Source organism: Lissotriton helveticus, chromosome 7, assembly GCF_964261635.1.
Source record: "Lissotriton helveticus chromosome 7, aLisHel1.1, whole genome shotgun sequence".
Taxonomy (NCBI): Eukaryota; Metazoa; Chordata; class Amphibia; order Caudata; family Salamandridae; genus Lissotriton; species Lissotriton helveticus.
In genome coordinates this window covers 719,870,999-719,896,620 of record NC_136068.1, presented here as the reverse complement: position 1 = coordinate 719,896,620, position 25,622 = coordinate 719,870,999, and the positions used below count along the sequence as shown (strand labels likewise).

The following is a 25,622-nucleotide window of genomic DNA, read 5'->3' as shown; positions in this document are numbered from 1 at the left end:
AAGTCCCCGATAGATCTCACATCCTATAGACCCCTATCGCTCCTTAATACCAAATACAAAATTCTTGATAAGCTCCTGGCATCGAGGCTGCTCCCCTTACTCCCCGCTCTGATCCACACAGCTTTTTACCCAAATGCAGCACCTCTTTGAACATACGTTGCTTTTATGCCCTCTTGCATTCTGCCTGACCCGATTTCCCCCATGCGGGTTGCCTCTCCCCTGATATTCGTCAGGCATTTGACTCTTTAAGTTGGTCATACATGCTGGCTGCATTGGCTAAATATGGGATTCCCTCAGCATTTATTAAATGGGTGAAGCTACTTTATACTAACCCTAAGACAAGGGCCAAAATCGGTACCAAATCTCCCCAGCATATAAAGTATTTCGGGGTACATGGCAGTGCTGCCCCTTTTCACCCTTCCTGTTTGTACTTGCTTTAGAACCACTGGCACATCAGCTACGCTGCACAATGGCACCATATTGCATCCCGATAGGCAAGCTACGTCATTCTGTCCCAGCATATGCAGACGGCATGCTGCTTTATTTTATGGATCTACATGTAGATATGGCACCTATCGCATTGCTCTTTGAGCAATTTGGGGAAGCATGTGGACCGTGCCTTAATATCTCCAAATCAGTGGCTTTTTCTTTTTATGATACATACACACTCCCCATGCTTCAATTTGGTCCAATGAAGTTCAGAGTGGAACCCATTACCTTTAAATATTTAGGGATCCATATTTACACAACTACTTCAGACACCATAGATGGAAATGTTGTCCAATCACTAAATAATCTCAGAACCCAAGTAGCGTTTTGGAATACTTTGTTGTTAACTACCGCAGGCCGTATAGCTGTCTCTAAAATGGTTATGCTCCCTAGACTACTGTATCAATTTACGAATCTTCCGGTGGTTCTTCCTGCCTGGCTCTATGGAGCACTAAATACGTTACTACCAGCATTACATTGGGGACAGGGCCGTCACAGATTGGCTCTTGCTAAAATGCAATTACCAAGTACCGAGGGTGGCATGGGAGCACCAGATTTTAAAGCCTATTCCATAGTGGCCCAACTACAATGGTTGGCTTATTGGTTGGCTGGCCATAATCTATTCGAGAGGGGTTATACGCTTACGGGCTAGGACTCTACAATCCTTATTATGCCCTGGAGCAACTCAGGTGAAAGACCTTCCATTTCTTTTACATATTGTACTCTACTATTGGAGACTGGCGATGAAGTATGCTCATACACCTGTACTAAATGCCCACAATATACCCCTGTGTGGCTTACCTACGCTACAGGACATATTGTCTGCCACCATATTACGCGGTTGGATGGAGTCTGGGGCTGCAACTGTAGGGGATTTATTTTTAGATGGTAACAATGCCTCATGAAGAAATTGTGCAGACCTATTTGGCACCTCTGACACTGTTCTTAACACATGCCGTGGTTACACAATATGTGCCTAGATACTGGATAGTGGATCAGAAAGTGCCCCCGACCTTTGGATTGTTACAGATGTTGCACATAATGGGACATGGTGCTCATCTGGTTCGGTGGTTGTACCGTGGCCTGCGGCCTCATTTGTGAATTTCTCTGTTGCCTCTTCCCCAGAGATGGGTAGCGGAGGTGTCTAGAGAATTCACTGACAGGGAATGGGTGCAGGTCCTTGAATATCCCAGGCGTGCTTCCCGGAACGCCCGACTAAAAACTATACAGATGTTTGTACTGCACAGAGCCTATCTCACACCTCGGGTGATACAGCAATTGTAACCCTATTCCACATCGGAATGTCCCAGGTGTCATAGCCCGGAGGCAGACTTTCTGCACATGTTTTGGACCTGCCCCTCCCTTGTGGAATTTCGGACGGAGGTTCTACAGGGCCTTGCATACTTATCTGAGCGTTCCTCATGGAACACCCCTGGGGCTTTCTCCTCTTCCCAAGAAGGCAAAAATATTGTACCGCTTCACGAGTCTCATACTAATGTTGGCCAAGAGGCTTATCACACAGTGATGGAAATCACACGGGGCACCACGCACGGGGCAGTAGCGGGAGGAAGCCAAAAAATGGGCCACGGCTGAGAGGGAAGCATTGCACCGTGAAGAATACAGAGGACTGAGGAAGAAACCTAGATCCTTAGAATGGGCTCAAATGATAGAATATTTCAAAATACAAAATGTAGATGTCACTGATGACTGATGTGATACTGAGATTGCAGCATGTTTCCCCCTCCCTATCCTTGTTTGCCCCCTCTCTCTTCCCCTCTCCCCGTTCCACCTCTCTCCCTCCCTCTTCCTCCTCCCCCCCCCGATATTGGTGCTCCTGTCATGATCTACCCCCCCCCCCCACCTCCACCCCATGGAAATGAAACAGACACTCAGTTTTTTAGTAGCTCAGTTCTTTATTGTTGTTTCTTTATCTTCGACACAGATTGCAAGCTTAACAATGTGATAATAGACAGTATGGTCGGAATTATGATTTATATTTCACTTAGACATGTATGTTGCATATTTGAATTTAATAGTCTTGTTCAGTTTTTACCCATTTCTTTACGACCTAAATGTGTGAATGGATACCTTGCGGACGTGTCTATTGTACTTATAGTATTTGTGATAATACCTGGTCACTATCTGATGTACACTCTATGATTCAACAAACCATTGTATACACAAATGTACTGCAATATGATCTCGTCAAAACTGCAAAACGTAATAAAATCTGTTTTTAAAAAAAAAACTGAAATTTTATAGGCATCACTTTTCACTTGAAGGTGGCTGCCAGAGGTAGAAGGGTAAGAGATGTGTTGGAGAGCATAGACGGGTCAGAAAAGTGGGTCTTTGTATGAAGAACATGCTGCTTGTAATGTTGCAAGTTTTCAAGGGAGTGACGTTCCAAGGAAGAGTGCTGTGGTAGAGAAACTTCATTTTCCTTTGTTCTAGCACGTGATCTGGGAATTAAAGGGAGAATTAAGAATCATGAAGTTCTCTTCAAATTTCTCATCTAATATGTTGCTAACTCTGCCATGTCATTCTCATTGTTGTAATGGTTCTCAGGCAGGTTCCGCAGGAGCGCCAAGGATCCGATGAATATTCCACAGCCTTCCCCTACGGCCTTCCGACTCTATCAAACACTAGAGTACCGAGAGGCTCGCCAGGGGAAAACAGGGAGACAAAACAAGGAAAGGCGGGGAAAAAATATTCTTCTTGGTTGTAGACTTCTGTGTGTGTGGACATGCACCTGGCCTGGACCTCTGGTGGGTGTAGGAGCTAAAACCAAAACATGAATTACTAACCCTCAGTAACATACACAAAAGAACAACAGTCACCTCTACAATAAATGTGTACTACATACCAATGGTAATTAAACTTTGCTGGCATATAACTGTGGATTGGTGACAGGGGTTTGGTTGAGCTAAGGTGGAGGAACAAACAAGAAACACAATAGCGATTACTCGAGGTGTACTGTGCACTTAAATAACACTGTTCAGGATTATAGAATTCTTACTTGATAACATGTAGAAGACTCTTAAACAAACATCTGTATCGCAGTAGAGTACACCAGAATCAGAAGGTAACATTCACGTAGAACTAAATGTCTGAGATACAAAACAAACATCTATTAATTCAAGTATGGCTTTATAGAGATAACATAAGAGTAGCGCACTGCGCTGTTACCGTGATTCTGGGAGATGTGGAGATGTATCTTTCACGAGTCCACGCAAGTACAGAACCCTCACACAGTAAGTATGGCCAGGAACACAGGAAGTGAAGGAAGATGATAATGACCAAGAAGGAAACAAATGGCGGGTAAGGGAACCACCGGATGGCGGAGACTAAGCCCGGCCGCCGGGTGGAGGGTAGGAATAAACAAGGCTAAATACCTAAAGAATCCCCTGCTAGGCAGCGGGGAACAAGCCCGGCTGGTATGCGGAGCAGGTAAGAGAAATGGCGGACTGGGGAAGTAGCAGCCCGGCCAGACGGCGGAGTACAGACCCGGCCGTCGGGCGGAGCCAAGGGAAAAGAGGAGAGGTCAGTATACTGCCCGGCCGGACGACGGAGCAAGACCCGGCCGTCGGGCGGAGCCAGCAAGACCTAGGGGAACACTGACACACTGCCCGACCGGACGGCGGAGTAAAACCCGGCCGTCGGGCGGAGCAGTCAAATACAAAACGAGGCTCTTAGACAAGTTCCAGTACTCGGAACCACAGCAGGAGCAAGTAGAAAGCCTCAAAGCAGAAGAACGGAAGCGAGCCCGTTCAACACTAGGAAAATCCGGAAATCAGGCAACAGGAAACAGGACAGGAATTGCAGTAACGGGAGCTTGATGCAAGGACGTAAAGCGTCGCTCCAAGGGCTCTAATTGCTTATGTAGGGGTTTCTTAAAGGGACCGCCCGTTTGCGGACCTCGAGGCATGACAATTGTAGTCCCAGCCCAATGGACTATTGTATGGGTTTTGTATGGTCTTTTCCACAGCGGGCAAAAGGCCATGCAGGGAATGTAGGCTGCCTTTCACTGCAAATCCATAATGTATAGAAAGATGAGCAGCCATCTCCAAGGTTGTCCCTGATTGCAATTGAACGAACCGTGGTCCATGCGGCAAATTAGACTCATGTCTTGTTTTCCTCTTTCGATAGGTACCTTGGGCCAGAGCCCTGCACGGCTACCGAGGGCACTCTCCCAACGAGCTGCAGTTTAATAAGGGTGACATTGTGCTTTTGCAGCGCCAGCTGGATGACAACTGGTACCAGGGTGCAGTGAATGGCATCACGGGGATCTTCCCTGCCAGTCTGGTACATGTGATGAAACATCCAACACTGCCTCCACCTCTCTGCCGAGCACTCTACAACTTTGAGTTGAAAGACAAGGACAAAGGTGAAAACAAACATTGCCTGGCGTTTGCGAAGGTACGTTCTCTAGGCATTCGTGCCCTCCATGTTGTGAGAAAATTCAATTATGTACGGTTGTTATGCAGTCCATCGCATACAGTCTCCTCTTGTTGGGAAACTGCAGAATGCATGATCTGGCCAAAGCTCACCATTACTGGCAGTAGATCTATTGGTTCGGAAAGCAGCAGCGGCCCATACTGGTAAAAACGGTGCGGCAGTGGGGCCGGGTTATTGGTGGATTTGAAAGATGACCACTAGGGAAAATTAAATAAATAATCGATTTTCCCTCATCGTCTTCTGTCGAAATCTCCCTCCATTCCCGGTCCTACCGCCACACCGCTCTTACCTGCACGGGCCGCAGCTGTCAAAAGTGTATGAGGTTCACTGTCTTCGAGAGCCAGCTGGAAGATGTTTGATAAGTTACCGCTTGCAATGGCCTTTTGAAAACAAGAGAACAAACAAGAGTGTGGGTACACATCAAAATTCATAATCAAACTTCCCTAACTGCATCAAATTCAAGCCTCTGAGTTTTGATTATCTGTTTTCCTTGTTGCTTTCTATTGTGCTTGCGTTAGGTGTGAAACTAGATAGACTAAAATAAGGGTATTCCACTTTAAAGATATCATTGTATTTAGGATTTGAATTTTTTTGTAAAAAAGAAAATAATTTTCAAGGATATGTTTAATATCAAAACTATCTTAGCTTTGGAAATTATTGTTAGTGTGTTGGCATTGAGAAACGAATGTCTCTAATTCCCGGTGCAAGGAAAAGACGATGGCCCTCATTTATGTGATTTTGGTGTAAGGAAACGCAGTAAGGCATCTTGTTGTGCTGCCCTACATTATAGTGGAAGGGCAGGAATGCACCGTATTTATACAATAGGGTGCATTCCTGTCCTTCCTCCATGTGCTGGTGCCATTTCAGCAGCCTAGCACCAACGTAAGCGGTGCAAGGGGGCCTCCGTAAGTATACAGGATTGGTATTGTGCAGGAAGGTACACCTTCCTGCACAAAACCAATCCTAAGCGGTGTTTTCCTCTTCCTATGTGTGCTGCTGAATGCAGCACACATAGAAAGGAAAAAACAAGGAGAAATAAACCTATTTCTCCTTGTTACACATCACCTCGGGAGGTGTACGGATTTGACCCTTCCCCAGGTTCACAGAATTTTGTAAATCTGAGGGAGCGTCAAACTCCATGGGTGTTACGTGGGAAAACCCACCACGACGCCCATGGAATGCTTCCCGGGCGCAGATTAAGGCGGCGCAGCTATTTGCCCTGCGTTGCCTTTACTCAAGTTGTATGAGGCCACTCAAAGCCACACAGGGTGGCTTTGCGTGGCTTCATAAATCGGACTGAGAGCTCTGCGTCACGCATGTACCACTTTATGAGGTGAAAAGGTGACGCATGGCTCTCGGAAATCAGCCCTCTGTCCATAATGTGACCAGAACTGTTGGCCCCCAGAGCTTCACTCATTCCCCAAATCTCATATCTCAGTCTCACCATTATTCGGTCTCAACCAGTCAGCTGCAGAAGACTCACAGCAAGCCATGGACAGAGACAAATTTTGTGTAATGAACTCGTCTGGTCTGTGTATTAAAGCCAATGCCAAAGAACAAGAATTACTTGTGAAGTGTTTGAGAAAAAATGCTAAATTAAATGACTGACAGACTGTGCCTGTGAACTCAGCAAGGGTGACCTTAGCATAACAAGTATATTTTCTCACATGTAAGGGAATTGCTTATTGATATGTTGCAAATGACCGTATTGATTAATTCTGAACCCAGAGAGTGAGGTGTTAAAGCTTGACATCAGAGGCCTTCTTAGTTGAGTAGTATTGGCAAATAGACCACACCTTATAAAGGCAAATGGACTGGCCTGTCCCTGCCCTGTGCAGAGCTGGTGCAATGCTTTCTAGTGCCATGAGCACACGTTATCACCTTTTCTTGGTAATACGGCTTTCTGTAAAGCTTCTGGGACAGTTTCACGGTTTTCCTATCGGACGGTTTTCCTAACAGCTTCTCCTTCCTAGCAGGGAACGTTTGCAAGAGTATCACACTACATTTCCATACTAAAGAACAAAATTGCCATGGCCTCTAAATATCTCAACCTTGCACACCTCGAATCAGTACGAAAACAGTCCTGTGTCGTTTGTAACTCATACAGAAAGCTGCATCAAGTTTGGAAATTTGGTCGAAGGAGTAGAGAAATCGCCATCTGGGCTCTGAAGCATAATATATTATCAAGTTAAGGCTTTCGTGCTGGAAACACAGTAGTTGTGGCATTGGAGAACAATCAAGAACAGGCCGCAGTCTATGGTAGAAGTGATGGAAAGTTGGATTATGGGTCAACATAATTTACACGATAGTTTGTGACAGCTAGAGTGGGTGTAACCAGGACAAGTAATGATGCCCTGGCTGACATCCCTTTTATACCGTAACATGTATACTTACAATTAGTCTAAACCATAATCCAGTGTCATGTCTTGTTCTTCCACTGAAACTTAATGATTGCTCACAACCCAATCGTCTGGACAACTATTGCCCTCAAGTCATTAGCGATCGTTGAATCACCTATGAATCGCCGCCTGCTGTAGACATAGAAGAACAATGAAAGCCTCTACTCCATATTTAAGCAGAGTTTTTACTGTCTTTGAAAAATATTTATAGTTTGTTGCAATATCTTTTTGGATCTTCAGGATGATATCATCAGCGTGATACGTCGAGTGGATGACAACTGGGCAGAGGGCAAGTTGGGAGACCGAATTGGTATCTTTCCTCTCCTGTTTGTAGAGGTGAGCGCAATATCTGAAAAAAACAGCGTGGCTTGTTATTTATTTGTATTTTCTCAATGAATGCTGTTCTGTTTTCGCAGGAGTGGAAACTATTCCACCCCAGTCAAAGTCTCAGTGAGGTTATTCGTAAGGCAAGGCACTAAATTACACAAGAAGAAAATATGGTAGTCTGGCATAAAGGGAAATAGGGATCTGACTATCGCCCACAGACGTAAATGTACATGGAACAGAAGACCTATCTGGACTATGTAAAGCTTTAATACAGATCCATATGGTGTGCATTTGAAAAAGCTAATTTCACGTAGGTTGTACAGGTGACTGCTGGGGGTTGCTCAAAGAACTTTAAATCAGATGTGTGTTTATGTTGGTCCTCAGGAGTTTTTTTTGTTTTTTTGTGCATATTTATATAGCGCAAACTCGACCCGAAGGTATTGGAGCGCTTTACATGAGCACCGTATTTACATTACACATTCAGGCATGGGGAGATTAAGTGATTGCCCAGAATCACAGGATGTGGACGCGACCCCGAGGCTGGAACCCTGGTTTCCAGCACCAAAGTCAGCAGTTTAGCAGACTTTGGCGCTTCTTGTCATGCTGGTGCTGGTTGTGTCAAACCTAAACAGAACTGAAGGTTATGCTGAGGTTATATAGGGACATAGTTTTTCTTTGGTTCCTAGCAACATGGGCTTAAAGTGCCAGACCAGAGGAATTGTGGTTGCAGGACTTATACGCTATCTAGGAGCCCAATGTTAAAATCCCTCACCTAGGGGCAGACACTCTTTCTGAAGCCTCAACATGGGGCTTCCAGAGTTTATCTCTAATGCTCACACTTTCTCTGTTACAAGGTGGGATCATAGCTCTTTCCTAGCTTTGGCAGGTGATCCTCTATTCTCACTGTCACATCCATTACCGTGTGGAGTGGTTGTTCTAACTCTCCTCCACCTCTAACAAATCTACCTTATGTCCTGTTGTTTCTTACGTTTTCTTCTGCTTGACCAATTATTCAAGTGCAGAGTGAAAACATATTGTGAAATAATACAAGACAGATTTGGTAGCTTGTACCGTTAATTCCAGTGAAAATGCAAAAATGTACTACACAGCCACACATTGGTAGCAATTTCTATTTTACTCACATGTGACCTTTTAGGATTTAGCCAGGGGAGGATTCTGCATGGGCTCTGTATTTATTGGTGGTGTCTATCTCCTCCTGTGATCCACACAACACTCACTAGGCCTCGTTTTCTCTTTCAGTCCAACTTTCCTGCTCAACAGATCCTGGACCAAGGCAAAGGCAGCAGAACAGGGTTTCACAGCAACACATCTTCTCCCCTGAGGAAGCCCCTCCCCAGGGACAAGACCTCAGAGCCTGCGATGTACCACAAGTTCCCTGATGCCGCAAGGAGGAAGGGCCCGAGGCAGTTCATCATCACAAATGCCTTGAACACAATCAACAAGATGGTGCACTCCCCAGGAGACCGGCGGTCCGTGGATATCAGCACCCCGGTGCTGATCAGCTCCAGCAACCCTGCAGTGCTTTTCGAGGGCAGTGAAAAGGCAGACTCTGTCTCCAACTTTCCGCTACAGGTAAGGCCTCTAAAGATGGGAACATCTTGGGCACTTAATGACATTTGCGTGTATGAATCAGGTTTCAGTGCTCTTTGCTGAGATGGTTGCGACTATCGGTTAAGGAGAATCCTTTTTAATTCCAGCTCCTGAAAAGGTCTGTAGCCCCAGGAAACATTCAGAAAAGGGCCTGATCTCCTAGAGGCGCTGGCCTGTTGGGTGTCTTCTAGGTTATCCTTAAAACGAGCCCGCCTCTAGCGATTAATGTGAAGCTGGGTTAAGCTGTATATGTGCTGGCTTAAAAAGGTGCATAGACAAGCTATCTCAACCCTGGTCACAATACTAGACTGCTCACAAACACCTAGAGGGCTGGGAGCTCATGCACAGGCACAGAAAATGTCTGTCCTCATTGCATATAAGTGTGGGAGGATCCTTGCATATTAGCGCAAACCATCAAAAGTGCCTCCCTGGTCAAACTCACCACTACATGGAGTGTGATGTCATCTCATGCGCTATTAAAATCTCTTTATTTAATTAACTTTGATGTGCTCATTAAAACTTTGTGACACTGGTTAAGGCAATGGGAAATCTTCAAGCAACTTACGTCGCAATTTTGTTTTATTAAAGCAATCAATCTTTCGTCATAACTTTTTTATAACAATAATTAATTTCTCAATTGATTAAAAGCTAATTTAAGTAATGAAATGCATTACATGTGTTGGCCCCTGATAGACTGCTGTTTGCCGTGACTGAATTCTTCATTCACATTAACTAACTATTCCTGTAAAAGACAGTTCCTTTTACAACCCCAGTTGTATACCACACCTGTAGCCACTTATATAACAAGCATTGGCAAAGCCAATAGGTTTGATGTTTGTATGGGGTGTAGATCTAAAGTGCCGACACATGGATTGAGCAGGGCATTTTCCATATAGTGGCAAGAACGGAAGGAATCCTCTCATAAATAAAATCAAGAAACTGTGTTTATGCAGGTAAGTGTGGTGCTGGAGGGTGGCCTGTGTCTTCTGGAACTCACTAACCTGTAAGAGGATCGGAAATAGCCTACAACCAAATGAAGCCTTTGAGCGAAGGTAGATTTATTTAAGTAATACTCAGGTTCTTTTGCTAGAGTGTAGAAGCTGAGGTGAGAGAGACCTACCACCGCCCAATCTTTGCAGCTAATGAAGATGCAGTTAAAGGCTTGGTGAACCAGAGGGGATGAAAAATTGCTTTCGGTTTGAATGATATGAATTTACTTAACTCCAATGTTCTACAAGGTTAAGACTATAGGGTCTCGTCTGAGTTTTGCTTCAACTGTTATTTTTAATTAGAATGCCACTGTGAATGTGTTAAACCTGTTGCTATGTTTTCAAAGTAGTATTGCACGCAATAGGTGACGTTTTGCTACAATGTTTGGTATAACCTCTTGGAACAGTTATCTAGGGGTGCTGAGGCAATTTATAATTCTGCTTCTGTAAAATATTTTTCAGTAAAATTATCTCAACTTGGTTTATGTGAGGCTAAGACTACTTGTCTAGGGTTGGTCTAGATATTCTGCAAAGAGGATTTCGACAGACGACCACGAGGGAAAATTAAATAAATAATTAATTTTCCCCGGTCGTCTGTCAAACCCCCCACCTGGCCTCACCGCTCTCACCTGCATGGGCCGCGGCTGGTGCTGGTACAGATAATGAGTGCCTGTGAACACCAAAGGATCCATGGGGTATTATGGAGAAGGAGGAACCTGAGATTCTCTTCTCTTGAATCAGAATGATGATAATTGTTGTGAAAACTTCAGCAGTCATAAAAACTAAAGCAATTGTTGAATATCACTCAAGCATATTTCATCACACGTGCCTACTCTGTTACTCTAGTCTCCATCTATTTTGCACAAATGCTCTCAGCCTTATAAGTGCATCGCCATATTTAGTTACCATATTCCCTAAATTCCACCATGCCACTATGACGTTTTCCTTGCATACTTGTAAAGAGCGGAGGAAGCAGTTTAAAGTTAAAATTTATATTTATTTAAAGGTATCAAATGACCCACTGGTACACAAGCCCATGCATCTAGGCAGATCAGCTCCAACCGCGTGTCTGGTCTAGAACCTTAGCTCTCCCACAAATTAGTTCTACATTACATACTAAACATTCTGTATGATGTCAATGAAACTACAACACACAAAAAACTAAAATATACAGAACTACAAAGGAAGGAGAAGAAAGATATTACCACAATACCTTAAAAAATCTGTTGGGTCTGCAGCCAATTAGCCTTTCAGCAGCATGGTATAGCAGCAACTAGCCCTCATCAACTTCACCTCTCCCACATTCAGAAATCCTTTTCTACCAAGGTCTCCAGTTATTCCTTATGTAGAGGGAAGGGAAGCTGTCACTCCTGTGCAACTCTTGTGTCACCGCCAGAACCCAAGCAGTGAGTGCTCTTTCTATAGAAGCAGATGACAGAAAACAAATGGATCCCTGCTTGCGTCCTTCCTACACACAGCCCTACAGCTTTCAGAGAGTGGAAAGTTTTCACTTCTCTGCTTTGTTGACGCAACTGCTCTTAAAGCAGAGTTCGAAATAAAATGTAGGGATCGTGCATATGTTTTTTTCACACAGTAGGAGTCACTCACTCCCTCCCGGAAGCACTTTCACGCTTCTCATAAGCTAAAGCCAACCACATAGGTCTGGCTGATAACTAAAAGTGCCACTTCCTGGAGAGGGAGGGAGGGTGAGAGAGAGAGAGTGTTTGTGTGTGTAACTTTCAGTAATAAGCCAGTCCTAGAGGCTTAGCAAAAGTTTGTGACACCCTGTTCTTGTCTCAGTTACTTACCAGAGACGTTTTGATAGCAGAAGCTTCCTTTGGTAGTAAAATAAGAATAACCGGGAACACCCATGACCTGTTCTCTAGAGGTTACTAACAGAAGCAATATGTTCAAGCACTCAAACATAACAAGGTAGTCCAGACCCAACATGAAAAGCTAGTGACGCAAACAGGCTTAGGTAGACATAATATAACACGCAAGTTGTTTTCTCATCATAGCCAAGGATGATAAGACCCACACCAAAAACAACATGCCCTTGTGCAGTAAATCCTTTTGGGAACGAATGGAAGAAAAACAGATAACTGCGTTTAAAATGGTGGGGGTGGAAAGTGAACACCGCAGGGCGCTGTTTCCCACACGGACGGTGCACAGTGTTCTGTGAAGTCAAGTGCAAATCCCACAGAAGACAACAGACATTGCACATGACACGATTCATAATTCCGGCCTGCTCGTTGTGCTTTCCTGCCGGCCGTAGGCAGGGGGGGCAGGGTTGACCGGCCTATGGGGCAGTCATGCAGTGCTCGAGTCTGGTCTGACAGGGCAGTGAGTGGCCAACTTGGCTCTTTGTAGGCCTGTTTGATGGTCTGTTGGACCTGTTTCACTGTTTCCGGGATATTAAAACAAACATTGCCTACAGCAAGCTCTAATCCATGCAATTTTCATTACCTGGCAAAACACTTACACAGCGTGTCTTTACAAGTTCAAAACTGCCCTCATTTACAAACATGGTCCACTTTTAGGCTTTCGAATTCACAAATGGGGGACACTTTTCTTTTGGTCCCCGGGCCTGTTTCCGTCCCAGAATATTGGGCTGCCATATCCGCACTGGCGGAAGCCAGAGGCAGCAATGAGAAGGTTTGTGTTATAGAACTTCTTAAACTTGCGCGGACTTGGACTTTCACACCCACAGCCAGGGATAGTTTGCAGCAGTTCTGCAGTGCGGGTTGATTTATTTACATTTTAATGGTGCACGAGCATTTGATCAAATTCTCAATTCACGGACAACCGAGCAAAAGTTGGTCAATAGAACTCTCAGGCAATATGTGAAGGTGTTCATAGAGTTTTATTGATCATGTATAGAGTGAACTCCCCAAGGTGGATTTTATGCACTTTCTCCTAGTGCTTAAATAGGTTTTACAAATGTCCAACATAGTGCTACTCGTTCTGTTAAACTCAGGACGACGAAAAGCTGAGTTTACCCACGAACAGTTAATCCTGTGGCCTGCAATTTACAAACTAATTTTCCAGTTTTTGCTCGACCTACCGATGTATTTTATTTGCTTATGATATGGAATTGGAGGCATAAAGCTTTCCAAAGTATCTCATTTTGAGCCTGGCACAAACCATAAGCATGCTTGATAACCCAATGTCCGAAAATATGACTATTTGTGCAAGTGCTTGATACGGAAATGTAGAAGTGCAGGTACTGATTATCCCAGTGTACCCGTGCCTGTGCTCTCCCATTGACATTTTGCAGTGGTGCTAATAAGTGCTGGAACTCTCTCTTCCATATTGAAGAAGTGCAGTTACTCAGTCCCTGACAGAGCTTGCCCTTTTTAAGCGTTATTTTGTGCACCAATTGAGGTTTAACCACCATTTGTGATCGGTTTTACCTCCCGGTCTTCACATTGCCTTACAATGAGCATATAGTGCCTTGGGGTGTGACATGGGAAGCCGAGGAAGCACTGCCTGAGCATCAGAAGTGTGACCTGCTTCACACACAGACCAGGGGAGAGCTGGATTCCACAACCCTTGCAGGCGTCCCTCAAATGAAAAGACCTTGGAAAGGGTGGCCACCAGAACAGCAAGCTTCTCTGGCACAGAATGGCAGCAGCAATGGAAGTTTCATGCACAGACTAGATCCTGCAGACTGAGATGAGTAGAAGGCCAAACTTCCTTCACACACAGGGTGGGCAAGATATAAGAGTGGTCCAGGCCGGTCAGGGACAGGACCCAAGCCTTTCCCCTTTTCCCTGAAATGCAAGAGAAGGCAGCTTGAGGATCTTTGAGACCCATGCAAAATAACATTTTGCCCTTCAGGTGCTCTTTTTTCTCTAGCAACAAACTCTTTTTTGAGGTAATTTATGGAAGTGCAGCTCCTCTAATGATCATTTTGTCAGCAGCACCACTATGAGGAAGATGCATGGGAAAGGGTCAAGGCAGGGGAGGCACATGTGAAAAGAAAAGGGCAGAAGAACAGTAAACGGGCTGGATGTACAGACAGAGGTGCCAGAGGAGCACACAGTGGAAAGCGCCGGCGAAGATATGGGACACAGGGCAGGGGTGTCCTCTTTCCCCGCTGTTATTTGCATTGGCCATCAATTCGTTTGCTAGCTCTGTTCGGTGGCAGGGCATGAGCATATGGCTCCATGATAGAGAGCATAACATCGCCCAATACGCAGATATGCTCCTCTTTTTCCGTGATGCCCGCACTGGTGTGCCCTAGAGGTTCTCGATGCTCCAACACCTGAGCGAGGCAATGATTTTATGTACAAGTTAGGCTAAATCGTGAGTCTTCCCAGTTAGTGAGGATACCATGGTTCCGATCCAGGTGATCCGTGATAGTGGCCTACCCTGGGAGCCTCGGACATTCTGATATCTTGGGATTCAAATTTTCCACAAGGATGCGGCAGCCTGGAGGGTAACCTGGGGCTGTGTGCTTAGATCCCTAAGACGAAGCGTGTCATCCTGATGCACACTGAGGCTCCCCTTGATGGCGCGGGTAGCACTCACGAAATGATCATTTTACCCATATTACATTATTTTGTGAATCTCCCTCTCTGGATACCCCGATTTTGGTTTTTCTCCCAGGATCCCCTGGTGAGGGAATTGATATGGTAGGGGGGCGGTGCAGGGAGTCACCGAGTACCATCCAGCGCCTGACAAGGTAGGGCGGACTGGGTGTCCCCAACCTCGAGCTATACCATATAGCATTGCAAATACAATGGCTGGCTCACTGGTCTGCAGGCAGCCACAGAGCAGACCCAGACATGGCTTGCTGGTGCCACTCATGTTGGGGGGAACGTCACACCAGAGGGCCGCCCCCAAGACTATTGCGGATCGCGTTTCAATACTGGGTGAAATTTGCAAAGTTTTTGGACCAACTGCACCTCTACTCCCTAGTACTGCCATTGGTGGGTATCCCAACACTTAGTGGGGACCCACTTATGGCCCGAATGTTGCAAGATTGGACTGCGGCAGACATCCTCACAGCTGGGGACTGTTACTTGGAGGGTGGATTAAGATCACTAGAGGACCTGGTGGCAGACACAGTGCTGCCCACTTCATAGTTCCTTACATATGCCAAGGTGACGTGGGCAATCCACGCCTTATGGCAGCGGGGACAGACAGAACCGCCGGCGCAGGAGGATCTGCACATCATCCTGACCTTTTGAGAAGGCCATAGGGTACTCTCTTGGTGCTATAAATCAGCGCGGCTTCGGTCACAGCCAGACTTGGCCGGGAACCGGGACAGATGGGTGATGGGTCAAGGGCTGCGGGATAGTGAATGGACTTACGGTTTATACTGTTTCTCGGAATATCCGCTCCCGTAACACACAGTTCAGTTTCTTACATTTGACGTACCTGACACCACAGCACCGTAATACAATAATGGGCACTGACACGCAGTAATGCCCTTGCTGCCAGGAAACGAATGCTGATTTTATACACTTGACATGGCATACCGGGGGCAATGAGGTGCTGGCGAGGAGTGATGTCTATCCTAGGGCATACCCTGGACCGCGCTGACCTGTTGAGGCTGGAGGTCTGCCTTTTGGGAATATCACCATCCCTGAAATTGCCCAGGGTGGATGCTAGATTACTGCACCTGTCCCTGGTGTTGGTTAAATGTGCCCTGGGCATGCACTGGAAACCTTCTTATGGACCACCCCACTGCAGATGGCGATCTGAGGTGGATCGCTGGGCGGAGGCAGAGGAGACGGCGCTGAGGGCAGAAGAGGACAGGGACCTACTCTGGCAACTGATGGCAGGTGATTGAGCGTCCCTCCTTACTGCTTTTAGCCTGGTCAGGTCGAGATCATTTATTGGCTGCTGAAGAGTAGGAGTCAAAATAATCCCCCAGGCCGTAAATTGTGCCTCGGTCCCCCGGGATGACAAGAAAGGAGGCCCGGTTTAGGATGAGTAGTGGTTGCATGCACATTTAACACTTTTTTTGATACGTGGGGCTCAGTACTGTTGGCCATTTATATAGTTGGAGAGAGAGGGGAGTTTCATTTTATGGTATTGCTTCATTGAGTTGATCTTGGGGATGCCTATACGAAACGCAGTACCAAACTAAGGAGATACACAGCCTACCGCCCCAGATTATGAACAGGTGTACCAGCAGCTATGTGATAGTTTTCAATAAGGGATGTAGAGGGCTACAGGAGTCACTTTCATATGTCTGAGACACTACTGGAGGAAGCAGTGTGGCACAGTGGCCAGGGTGCCTGTCTCCGTACCACAGGGTTTACGGTTCGATCCTCGGCGCTGAAGACAGGTCAGCCCAGCACCATGTGACTCTGGGCAATAGCTCGCTAAATCTTCCCGACGGCCCCCAGCGCCGAGACACCTCTTCTGACGTAGCTGTGTGCTTTACAAATGCTGGTATTATTATTATTATTACTTCATTGTAATCTCTGTAAAACGTAATAAACAAATGATGTAAAAAAGGGGACAACTGTAGAGGAGGATGGGTACATCAGCAGAAGAGGGAGATAGGAATGTAAGAGGAGGGAAACAAAGAGAGGACCAGGGAAAGAAATGGCTGCAGTGCACCACTGTAAGCTTCACTGGTAAGGCTTTACTTGGACTAGTGTGGCCAGTTATGAAGGGCAAATCTGGAGTATTTTGTCAAATTCTAGGCCCACACTTAATAGGGCTTTGCGCCTCCACAAAGTGATACCAAGCGGTGCAAAGCACCACATTGATATTTACTTTGCAGTGCAAAAGGTATTGCGAAGGTGCCCTTTACTCAGCAGAGAAAGGGCATCATTTACATGTCAAAATAAAAGGGCAGGAAAGCATCGTATCTACAAGGTGCGGCGCATTCTTGTCCTTCTGTGCGCTGGCGCACAAGCAGCTGCCATGCGCCAGCGCAGACACCGTTGTGTCATTTTGCAAGGGTGCCTGCCCTGAGGGGATGATAGTTTTTGTGCAGTTAAGGACACGTTCCTGCACAAAAACAATCATTAAAGGCATTGTTCTCCTTCTATATGTGCTGCAGAATGCAGATGAAAAAATGTGGAGAAAAACAGAAGTATTTCTTCTTGTTGCATCTCCTTACGCCTCCCTTGGAGAGTCATAGGATTCTTATACATTCCCAGGTTTACAAAATGTTGTAAATCTGGAAATGCGTCAAGTTCCATGGATGTTGCGTGGGAACATCCACAGCAACATTCATGGTACACCCCTTTCATGTAGAGTTATGCGTGAAAGGGAAACATATTTACAAGGCCATAAAAAGTCACGCAGGGTGACTTTACATGTTCTGAATATGGGGAAACCCACTGCACTGCCCGTGCATCAATAAAAGTGACGCACCGTGGCGCAATGGGCTTGTAAATAAGCCCCAAAGTGTTTTCCACTTCTTTGTATTATTTTACATCAATGAGGAACTATTGTGGCATTGTCTGAGCAGATCATTGCAAATCCATAGCTTTTGACGCAAAGCCCCTTCAACTAAGATAGCCAGGCTGGGTTTTGCATAAAAAAACTAACACCTCCTGAAACAGCTGTTAACTGAGGAAAATATGTTAATTTGTTAATTAAAAAAAAAAAAGTTGCATGTGTACTGAAGTGCACAGCTTACATCCTAAGTGTAGTATCCTTCTAATTTTGTCTAGGCATAAGGATTTTACTATAAGAGTGTGCTTTCAGTACTTATTGTATGCTAGACAGCTCACACTCACCTCCGCACCATGCTGCACCATTGTGCAAGAAAGCCCAATCAGGGTGCCAGCCGAGGCAATGGCAGGAGCAGCAGACCAGTCTTAACAAATACGGCTTTGCACTGTTTCCCCGTGTAATGCAGTGTATTTGGTTACTGTGCTGCATTCCATGAAACAATGTCACTAAATGTGGCCCCTGGTGCACTATGCCTACTTTTGGAGGTCACACACGGAGTCCTTGTGTCCAGGTGCAAAGTTAGCAGATGTGTGCATAGGGTAAGTGAATAGATGTAGGAGACAGACAGCCAATGAACTGATGGATGAATTGGTGTATATCTGGATATGTGGGTGAATGGGATATTTAGTGAATAGGTGACTGAGGAATGAGTGAATGAAGAATGAGTGCTGGAGAATTGGTGGCTGGTGAATCAGTCGTTGGTGAATGCCAAATGGATGGATGTCCTCGTGGCATTTTAAGAGATAGACCTACTTGTAGTTACAGTGCCCAAGATAGGGTTCAGGCAGCAAGGTCCTAGACACCTATAAGTAGCAGTAGTGTAGCCAGTGGGACATGAGCCCTAGTGGAAGGAAGGAAATGGGCCCCTGGCTGTTATTTGAATTATTAAATACAGCAATATTTAGAGTTCAGTGGGTCCTCAGGCCTCTGGGCCCTGGTGCCACTGCACCCATTGAACGAATGGAAGCTACGGCCCTGATAAGTAGTTGTCATTCTGTCCAAGTGTTACTTTGGGGATCCTCCAAGGAGGGGGTGTATATTCTGGTGCCCCTCCCCCTCGGGTACAAAGAAAAAGTAAAGCTTGGGACAAAAGCTGTGAACTTCTGCCGAGCCATCGTCATTCCAGTGGCACTGTTCAGTTCCCGGTGATCTGGTCGACATCTAGCAGGGCCAGAGCTACCATAAATCAAGAGAGGGAGCCACCCCAGGGCCACCAGCAGGGGAGGCTTTTCCACTATGGCGGAGGAGCATCGCCCCCACCAGCAGCGCAAAGAATAATTACCAATAAAAGGATAATAACCCTGCGTTAATTATCATTTTATTTTGTTTACAGGAGTCTTGGGGCGGGGCCAGGGGATAACAGGCAACCACGGACAGTGGTAAGCACTGCTATCAATGCGCATGACGGTTTGACCCGCCGTCTCAGCCCGGCCAAACAGTCATGTGCATTGAAGCTCTCTCCAACGCATCTGCATTGCTGGGTAGGAGACAGCAAATCACTGGCTCCCAATCTCCCTGGGAGCGCATTTCATCAGCGCTCAGGCCAATCCTGACACTGGTCTCATGCGTGAGAGCAGCTTCTGGATTGGCCGTAGAGGAGTATGGGAGTCTCTGCATGCAGTGGAGCCATGAGAGAAGCTGAAGGCAGCGATGCAGCGGGCTACTGGCTGCAGGTAAGTTCCTTTTTTAAATCCTTTTTTTCCGTTGTTCATCGTCTTCCCCTGCCCTACCCCCTCTCCTCTACATCAGCCGCTACTGGCCACCAGTTGCATATATATCCCTTTTACGTAGATGGCCACAAAATGACAAAATGTTATTTTGCACAAGACACCAAATTTAGCCTTTTCTATCGATCACAGCAGGATGATGGGGTGTGCCTGAAAGTGGCCTGAAAGTGGCAGGCACGAGAGCCCCTGCCTGCCTGCTTTCACCTTATCTGACAGCCAAGTTGGAAAAGCATTGCCCAGCTGAGACCAAGAGATGCATTGTGAGGCCCAAGATGCTCAGGCCTTAATAAACAGAGTAGCCAGGTGGCTTCATTATGCAGAGCTGAGAGGGCCACCCTCGCCCAAGTATTTGGAGCCCGGAGCCCAGGGCTCCCTGCACTGTAGGGATGCAGAGCCATGTGGTACGCTCCTGTGATCTATACAAAATGGCGCAGAGGGATTGGGTCCGCGCGTAATAACCCCGAAACACATTCTACGATCTATTAGTGTTTGTTTTAAAAATAACATTTATGTCTGGGCCGTCCTAGGATGTGCTGACTCGCTGTGGACATTTAAATGGGCCTTGGTGTTCAGAGTTCGCTGCAACAAATTTGTAGCCATCGAACTGAGAAATTGAAACGCCTGGAGCCAATTTCTCTTGCTACGGTCCCATTTGTAGACCAATTGGCTGGTGATTTATTCTGCTTGAAAATGAAACTAATGTGCTCTGAAAAATCAATCACTAATAACGGTCCAATTAGGTTCCCGGATAGTCAGGCAGGTCAGAGGCTATTTCAGTCTGGTAATTCAGTTTACAGGAGAGAGTATATGCGGTCAATGCAATTGTTTTCAATAATATTAATCATTTTTAAGCCATTTACTTTTTATATCAAAGCCCAACACTCAGAGGCTCCCTCTAACTCCACTCTCAATTTTGTACACAATTTTTGAGCTCTCTGACAAATTACGAGACTATGGTTGTCTTTTCCTATTGCACACTGATTCCCATGTAGAAGATTTACCTTTCAAATAGATAGTGACCCCATTTAACCTATAATAATGCAAATTATCTTATGTCTTTAAAAAACTGCAAAACTATAGAAACGCAATGAAAATAAAATAAAAAACCACGAGCGGATCCACCTTTTCATCCTGACTTTTTACCGTTCTGGGTCACTGGAATATCTTGAGTTCAGAGGCAGACAGGCCTACAAGAAAAACGTGGAGCTTTCACCAAAGATTTCTGCCTTGAAAGGTCGGTAGCGCTTGGGTAGCGTCATCCTCATCCTAACATATGACTGACTGGCCAATCCCGACCAGCGTTTCAGAGACATTGGCCTGATGGATTTTCCAGTCATCCAGTTTACCTGTGGCCCTTTTAATCTTTTTCCAAATGGGACATCATTGGGAGACCATTTTCTGAACAGAGGTTGCTCCGTGTCAGCCTGGATCTCTGCAAGGGGCTTCTCCTCGCAACGCATAGGTGGTCCCTCTAGGCAGGATCAACAATTGGTCAATTCATTCAATAGCACAAGAACAGATAGTTCTGGGTTCAGAACACAAGCGTGAATCAAGATTCTGAAAAACAAGAACAGGGATGAAATTTAGAATAGGAATTGAACTGTGCTATGATAGAGTGGGGATTTTCTAGAAAGTTGTAATTGCGGATCCAGTATGGCTCAAAACTTGAAGACAATATTAGTTAATTAAACTCCATTTTGTGGAGTAATTGCTTCATTAATCAGGAAAAGTTGCTGCCAACACGCAAAATTAGTTATCTATACTTTTCCATTGAGTCCAAACAGGTGGGGCCTGATTAGGATCAGGCTATGATGCGTAAAAACGGGATAAACGTGGCGCTCAGTTGCAGATATTTAACTCTTCTAACCAATAACCAGTTTCCCCCCTCAACAGCCGTCTGCTTTTTTAATTATTGAGAGACAGCAATGTTTATCCGCATTGGATCTGTGAATCGTGCATGAAGGATTGCGCAGTGGCGAGACAATAAGGTAACATTCATGCCCTTTCCCCCTGCTCATGATTGTTCACCTGAATATGCTGCTCACATCCATCCCCCAGGAATATCTCCTTTCAGACTCTCCTTTTGGCCTGTCATTCCACTGCACTTGCTCAGGCTTTCTATTCCCTTCTCAACCCTTCTCGCTCCCAGTCTCTTCCTCCTTCTCCTCTGTTCTTCCTCTTGTTTGCTTTCCCTTATTCTCTCCTACTGTTCCATCTCCTTCTCTCCATCTGCTCTTCCTCTTCCAGCAGCTTTACTTGAGGATTCCTCCCCCAGAGTCACCTCCCACCCGCAGCACGACTCCTGTGCCGTCGATTACCTGTCGGAGCAGCAGTCAGGGTGGGCGATGTGGTGAGTGGGCATTACAGGGCCCTGGAACAGCCATCTGTCCACTTAGTCCATGTGCCTGTGCAGCTGAGTCTGTTTTAGGGGAGAACAAGGACATATTGAAAAAAAACTCATTCATTGCTATTTTAGGTTCAAAACTCATTGTATCTTCAGTTCTAATTAGTAAATGTTATTCCACCAAGACTGATACCTTTTAAAGGAAAGTTAGACTTTGGCCATCACTGCATTACCAATTAACTCTTAGAAACTTGGGCAGGTTGAGAGCGAAAAACCCACTGGTCCAATGTGTGTAAAGTGGGACCAAACTAAGAAACTACCAGGCTGAAACAAAAAGATTTTCACTGTACAGAAGTCAAAACTATTGGCTTTACCAACACTTGCTCACAATGCTTTTGAAAAATATAGCTGTCTTAATCAGGCTGCTGCATACGCCACAGGGTATTTGGGCCAGAAATGTTACATTCAAGCCATCTACTAGCAGCATGTTTGTACACAAGGGTTGTCTCTTTCCTTGTGTTTCTGGCCAAGGGATGAGCAGCTCCTTAAGCCGTGTCTAGGCCTTTAAAGAATCCTGTAGCACGTGGCACAGAGGCGTCCCTGGCCCCAGGGTTTTGGCGCTTGTCCCTGGCTCAGCCAGTTGCCCCACCGATGCTAAAACATTGAGAGGGTGAGTGCCACAGAAAACAGAACCGCCCATGTACAGATCTTTTTGTAAGCTATTAAGGGTAGGGATTTCAGATACTGTTTTCAGTTGAGCTGACATTTCAACTGAGCGACTTTCTTTTCATCATCAGAATTTGATCCCGCGCAACAAAGAGACAGGCAGAAAGGTGAGAAAGGAAAAGGGGGGGGGAAGTTAGTAGAGCAGTGGCAAAGGTCGAATCAGGCATGAAAAGGAACCCGCAAGGGCGAGAAGAAGAAACCGGAAGTGTTGGGTGATGGAAGAAAAAGACATGAGCTGGAATCGAAACTATACAGTCTTGTTAATCAGCAACCACGAAACACGGCAGCGTGGACGGCGGGCGCCTAATAAAACATTTGGGCACCTGCACTTACATTATATACAAATTAAGCACTCGCTATATTGAAGTGTGTCTGCGCAGCAATAGAGCGCTGAACACATATTGTTTCAGTGGCAAACATGCTCTAACTCTTGAGCGTTGACCGCATTGTTTCAGGTTGGGTTTTTTTTAGTGTGAATAGGCGCTTTGACAGCAGTGGTCTGCTGAAGCACAACAGGCTGTGGCCCTAGTCTGGTCGGTCCACGCTTAGTACAAGATTTCACACTAGCAGATCGAGACAATATTTATTTATAGAGCACGGACGTCATCCCAGTGGGTTTCAGAATGCTGTCCGCTTTACAATGGTCCATATATACTGACAGAGGATGTTTACAGCCTTCAGTGCTGTTGACAGTGCACCAGTGTCATTTTCAATGGTACTGTAGTGAAATTGTAGTAAATAAGAGTAGAGGTAGAATTGAAGAATTCTTTTATTTGAATCTTCAGGAGCAGGAACGAAGGAAACATGCAGCTCGGGTGGAGCTGACTGCAGATAATGAATCATAACATTCTTAACCGTACCAGGTTACAGAGAACACATTACAAGATTCTACATACAACATTCTATACTTACATACACAGCATTCCTACATCATATTCCATAAAGGAATATGCCATTACTACACATCCCCTTTCCTTAATACATTTAACTGAAGAATAAAACCCAATAAAACAAGAAGAAAATAAAAACAAACCTAAACTTAAAAACTGACAAAATACTGAAGTTTCTTTGGAGTAACTATACGTCTTCCAACCCTCGTGGACTTGTTAACAACATCACAAGCAGGAACAACCATACCTTCCTTCAAAATTGAATCATCTCCTGGTGGTTGAACTTGGGAATCAACACAACGCAACTCACTCCTAGTATGGTTGTCACATTCCTTTTCACTAGAGGAAAACGATACATCACCCTGTGAGGAATGGGGAACTACTGGACCCTCCAAAGGAATCGGATCATGCCTTTGGAGCTCTACAGGAACTCCAGACTCATCCTTTTTCTCCAAATTAGATAAAACTTCCAACCACCAGTAATTTCTTTCTTTAACAGGAGCACTTTTCTTTACACCAGCAGTATCACCAGCTAAAGCAATACGATTCATATGATGAATAGTACCATCATCTAATTCTACCGTGTTCCTCATAACCTTAGTAATAACTCTGGGATCCAAAAATTTAGATTGTAGTTTCACAGACTTCCTACTAGACTTGACTCTAATACATTGTCCTACTTTGATATTCACCTCTTTAGTACCATGTTTAGTGTCGAAATACAATTTATTCTTACATTGAGATTTAATGATGGACTGTTTCACATGATCCCATTCATACTTCTTACTCCTACCAATCCAACCTGGATTTAACCTACAGTGAGGAAATCTTCCCTCATCAATCCAAAAGGACTCTCTCCAACCGTATCATGAACCGTGACCCTATATGACCAAATCAACTTATTTAACTCATCAGCCCAATTCCTATTTCCTTTCTTAGCCAACTGCAGAACACCTTTCAAAACTCTGTTCATTCTCTCCACCACAGAATTTCCCCTAGGGTGGTATTGAGCCGTGAATCTTTGTTCAATACCAGTATTACACATAAATCTCTTCATTAAATCAGATTTAAACTGCACACCATTATCGGTTAAAATGGAAGCTGGAAAGCCTTCCCTCAAAAAACATTTGTCCAAAAAATTAATTACCATCTGTGTGTCCACACTTGTGACCACTTCTACTTCGATCCATCTAGAAAACAAATCAACTAGCACCAGAATATATTTTGAAACACCATCCTGCCAAACTACTGGACCCATTATATCCAAAGCAATATGCTCCCATGGTAAATTTGGACAACCCAAAGACGACATTGGAGGATTAATTGATGTTTGTGACTTGTCCGCACTCTCACAATGGATACAGTCATGAACATGTCTTTCAGTATCCAGGTCCACCCTAGGCCACCAATACAAAACTTTAATATTTCTCTTGGTGCGAGAAACACCCGGATGTCCCTCATGACCCAATATCACAATAACATCTCTCATACCAATTGGAGGTACAATTTTCCCAGCTCTACATAGAAAATCACCATCCACACTTAACTCATCACGAACCTCCCAAAAAGGTCTCAACTTCGGATCCATTTTACAATCTTTATTCTATCCCTGAATGACCCTGTCTTTCACAATCTGCAATACCTCATCCTTTTTGTTCTCCTCATCCCAATTATCCTTAGATAAACCCGGAGTGTCAGTAAACACAGCAGCTACACACACATCATTCCAAGGATCAGGATCAACCTCTCTAAGAGGCAAAGGATGCCTACTGAGAAAATCCGCTATGACATTTTTAGCCCCAGGAACATATTGCATTTCATAAACAAAATCCTGAATTCTCATCGACAACCTTGCAATTCTCGCAGACGCTTTGGACAGACCCTCTGTAGTGAGCAATTTTGTTAAAGGTCTGTGGTCCGATCTCAATAAAAATTTCTTTCCCCATATGAATTTCCTAAAATGTTCCATGGCCCATACACATGCTAATGTCTCCTGCTCTATCACCGAATACTTGGCTTCAGCAGGACACAGCGAGCGGTAAGCAAACGCAATTACCACTTCATCACCTTTTTCTGTGATTTGAGATAACACACCCCCAAACCTGTTCCACTGGCATCTATTGTAACAATATTGTCCACCAGAGGATCAAAACCCTGCAGTGCAGGTGCATTGGCAATGGCTTTTTAATACAATCAAAAGATTTCTGGCAAGCATCATTCCAAGAAAAAGGAACCTT

At 45.1% G+C, this 25,622-nt stretch overlaps 1 protein-coding gene across 2 annotated transcripts in view; it reads left to right on the top strand.

Moving 5' to 3' along the window:
• The window catches only part of SH3RF2 (SH3 domain containing ring finger 2), a 222,133-nt gene that overhangs the window by 140,034 nt on the left and 56,477 nt on the right, over nucleotides 1-25,622 (top strand). For both annotated transcript variants that reach the window (XM_078653050.1, XM_078653049.1), the window contains exons 3-5: nucleotides 4,636-4,905; nucleotides 7,584-7,679; nucleotides 8,931-9,263. In XM_078653050.1, the coding sequence (XP_078509176.1) occupies nucleotides 4,636-4,905; nucleotides 7,584-7,679; nucleotides 8,931-9,263 (699 nt within the window). The remainder of the gene's footprint in view (nucleotides 1-4,635; nucleotides 4,906-7,583; nucleotides 7,680-8,930; nucleotides 9,264-25,622) is intronic.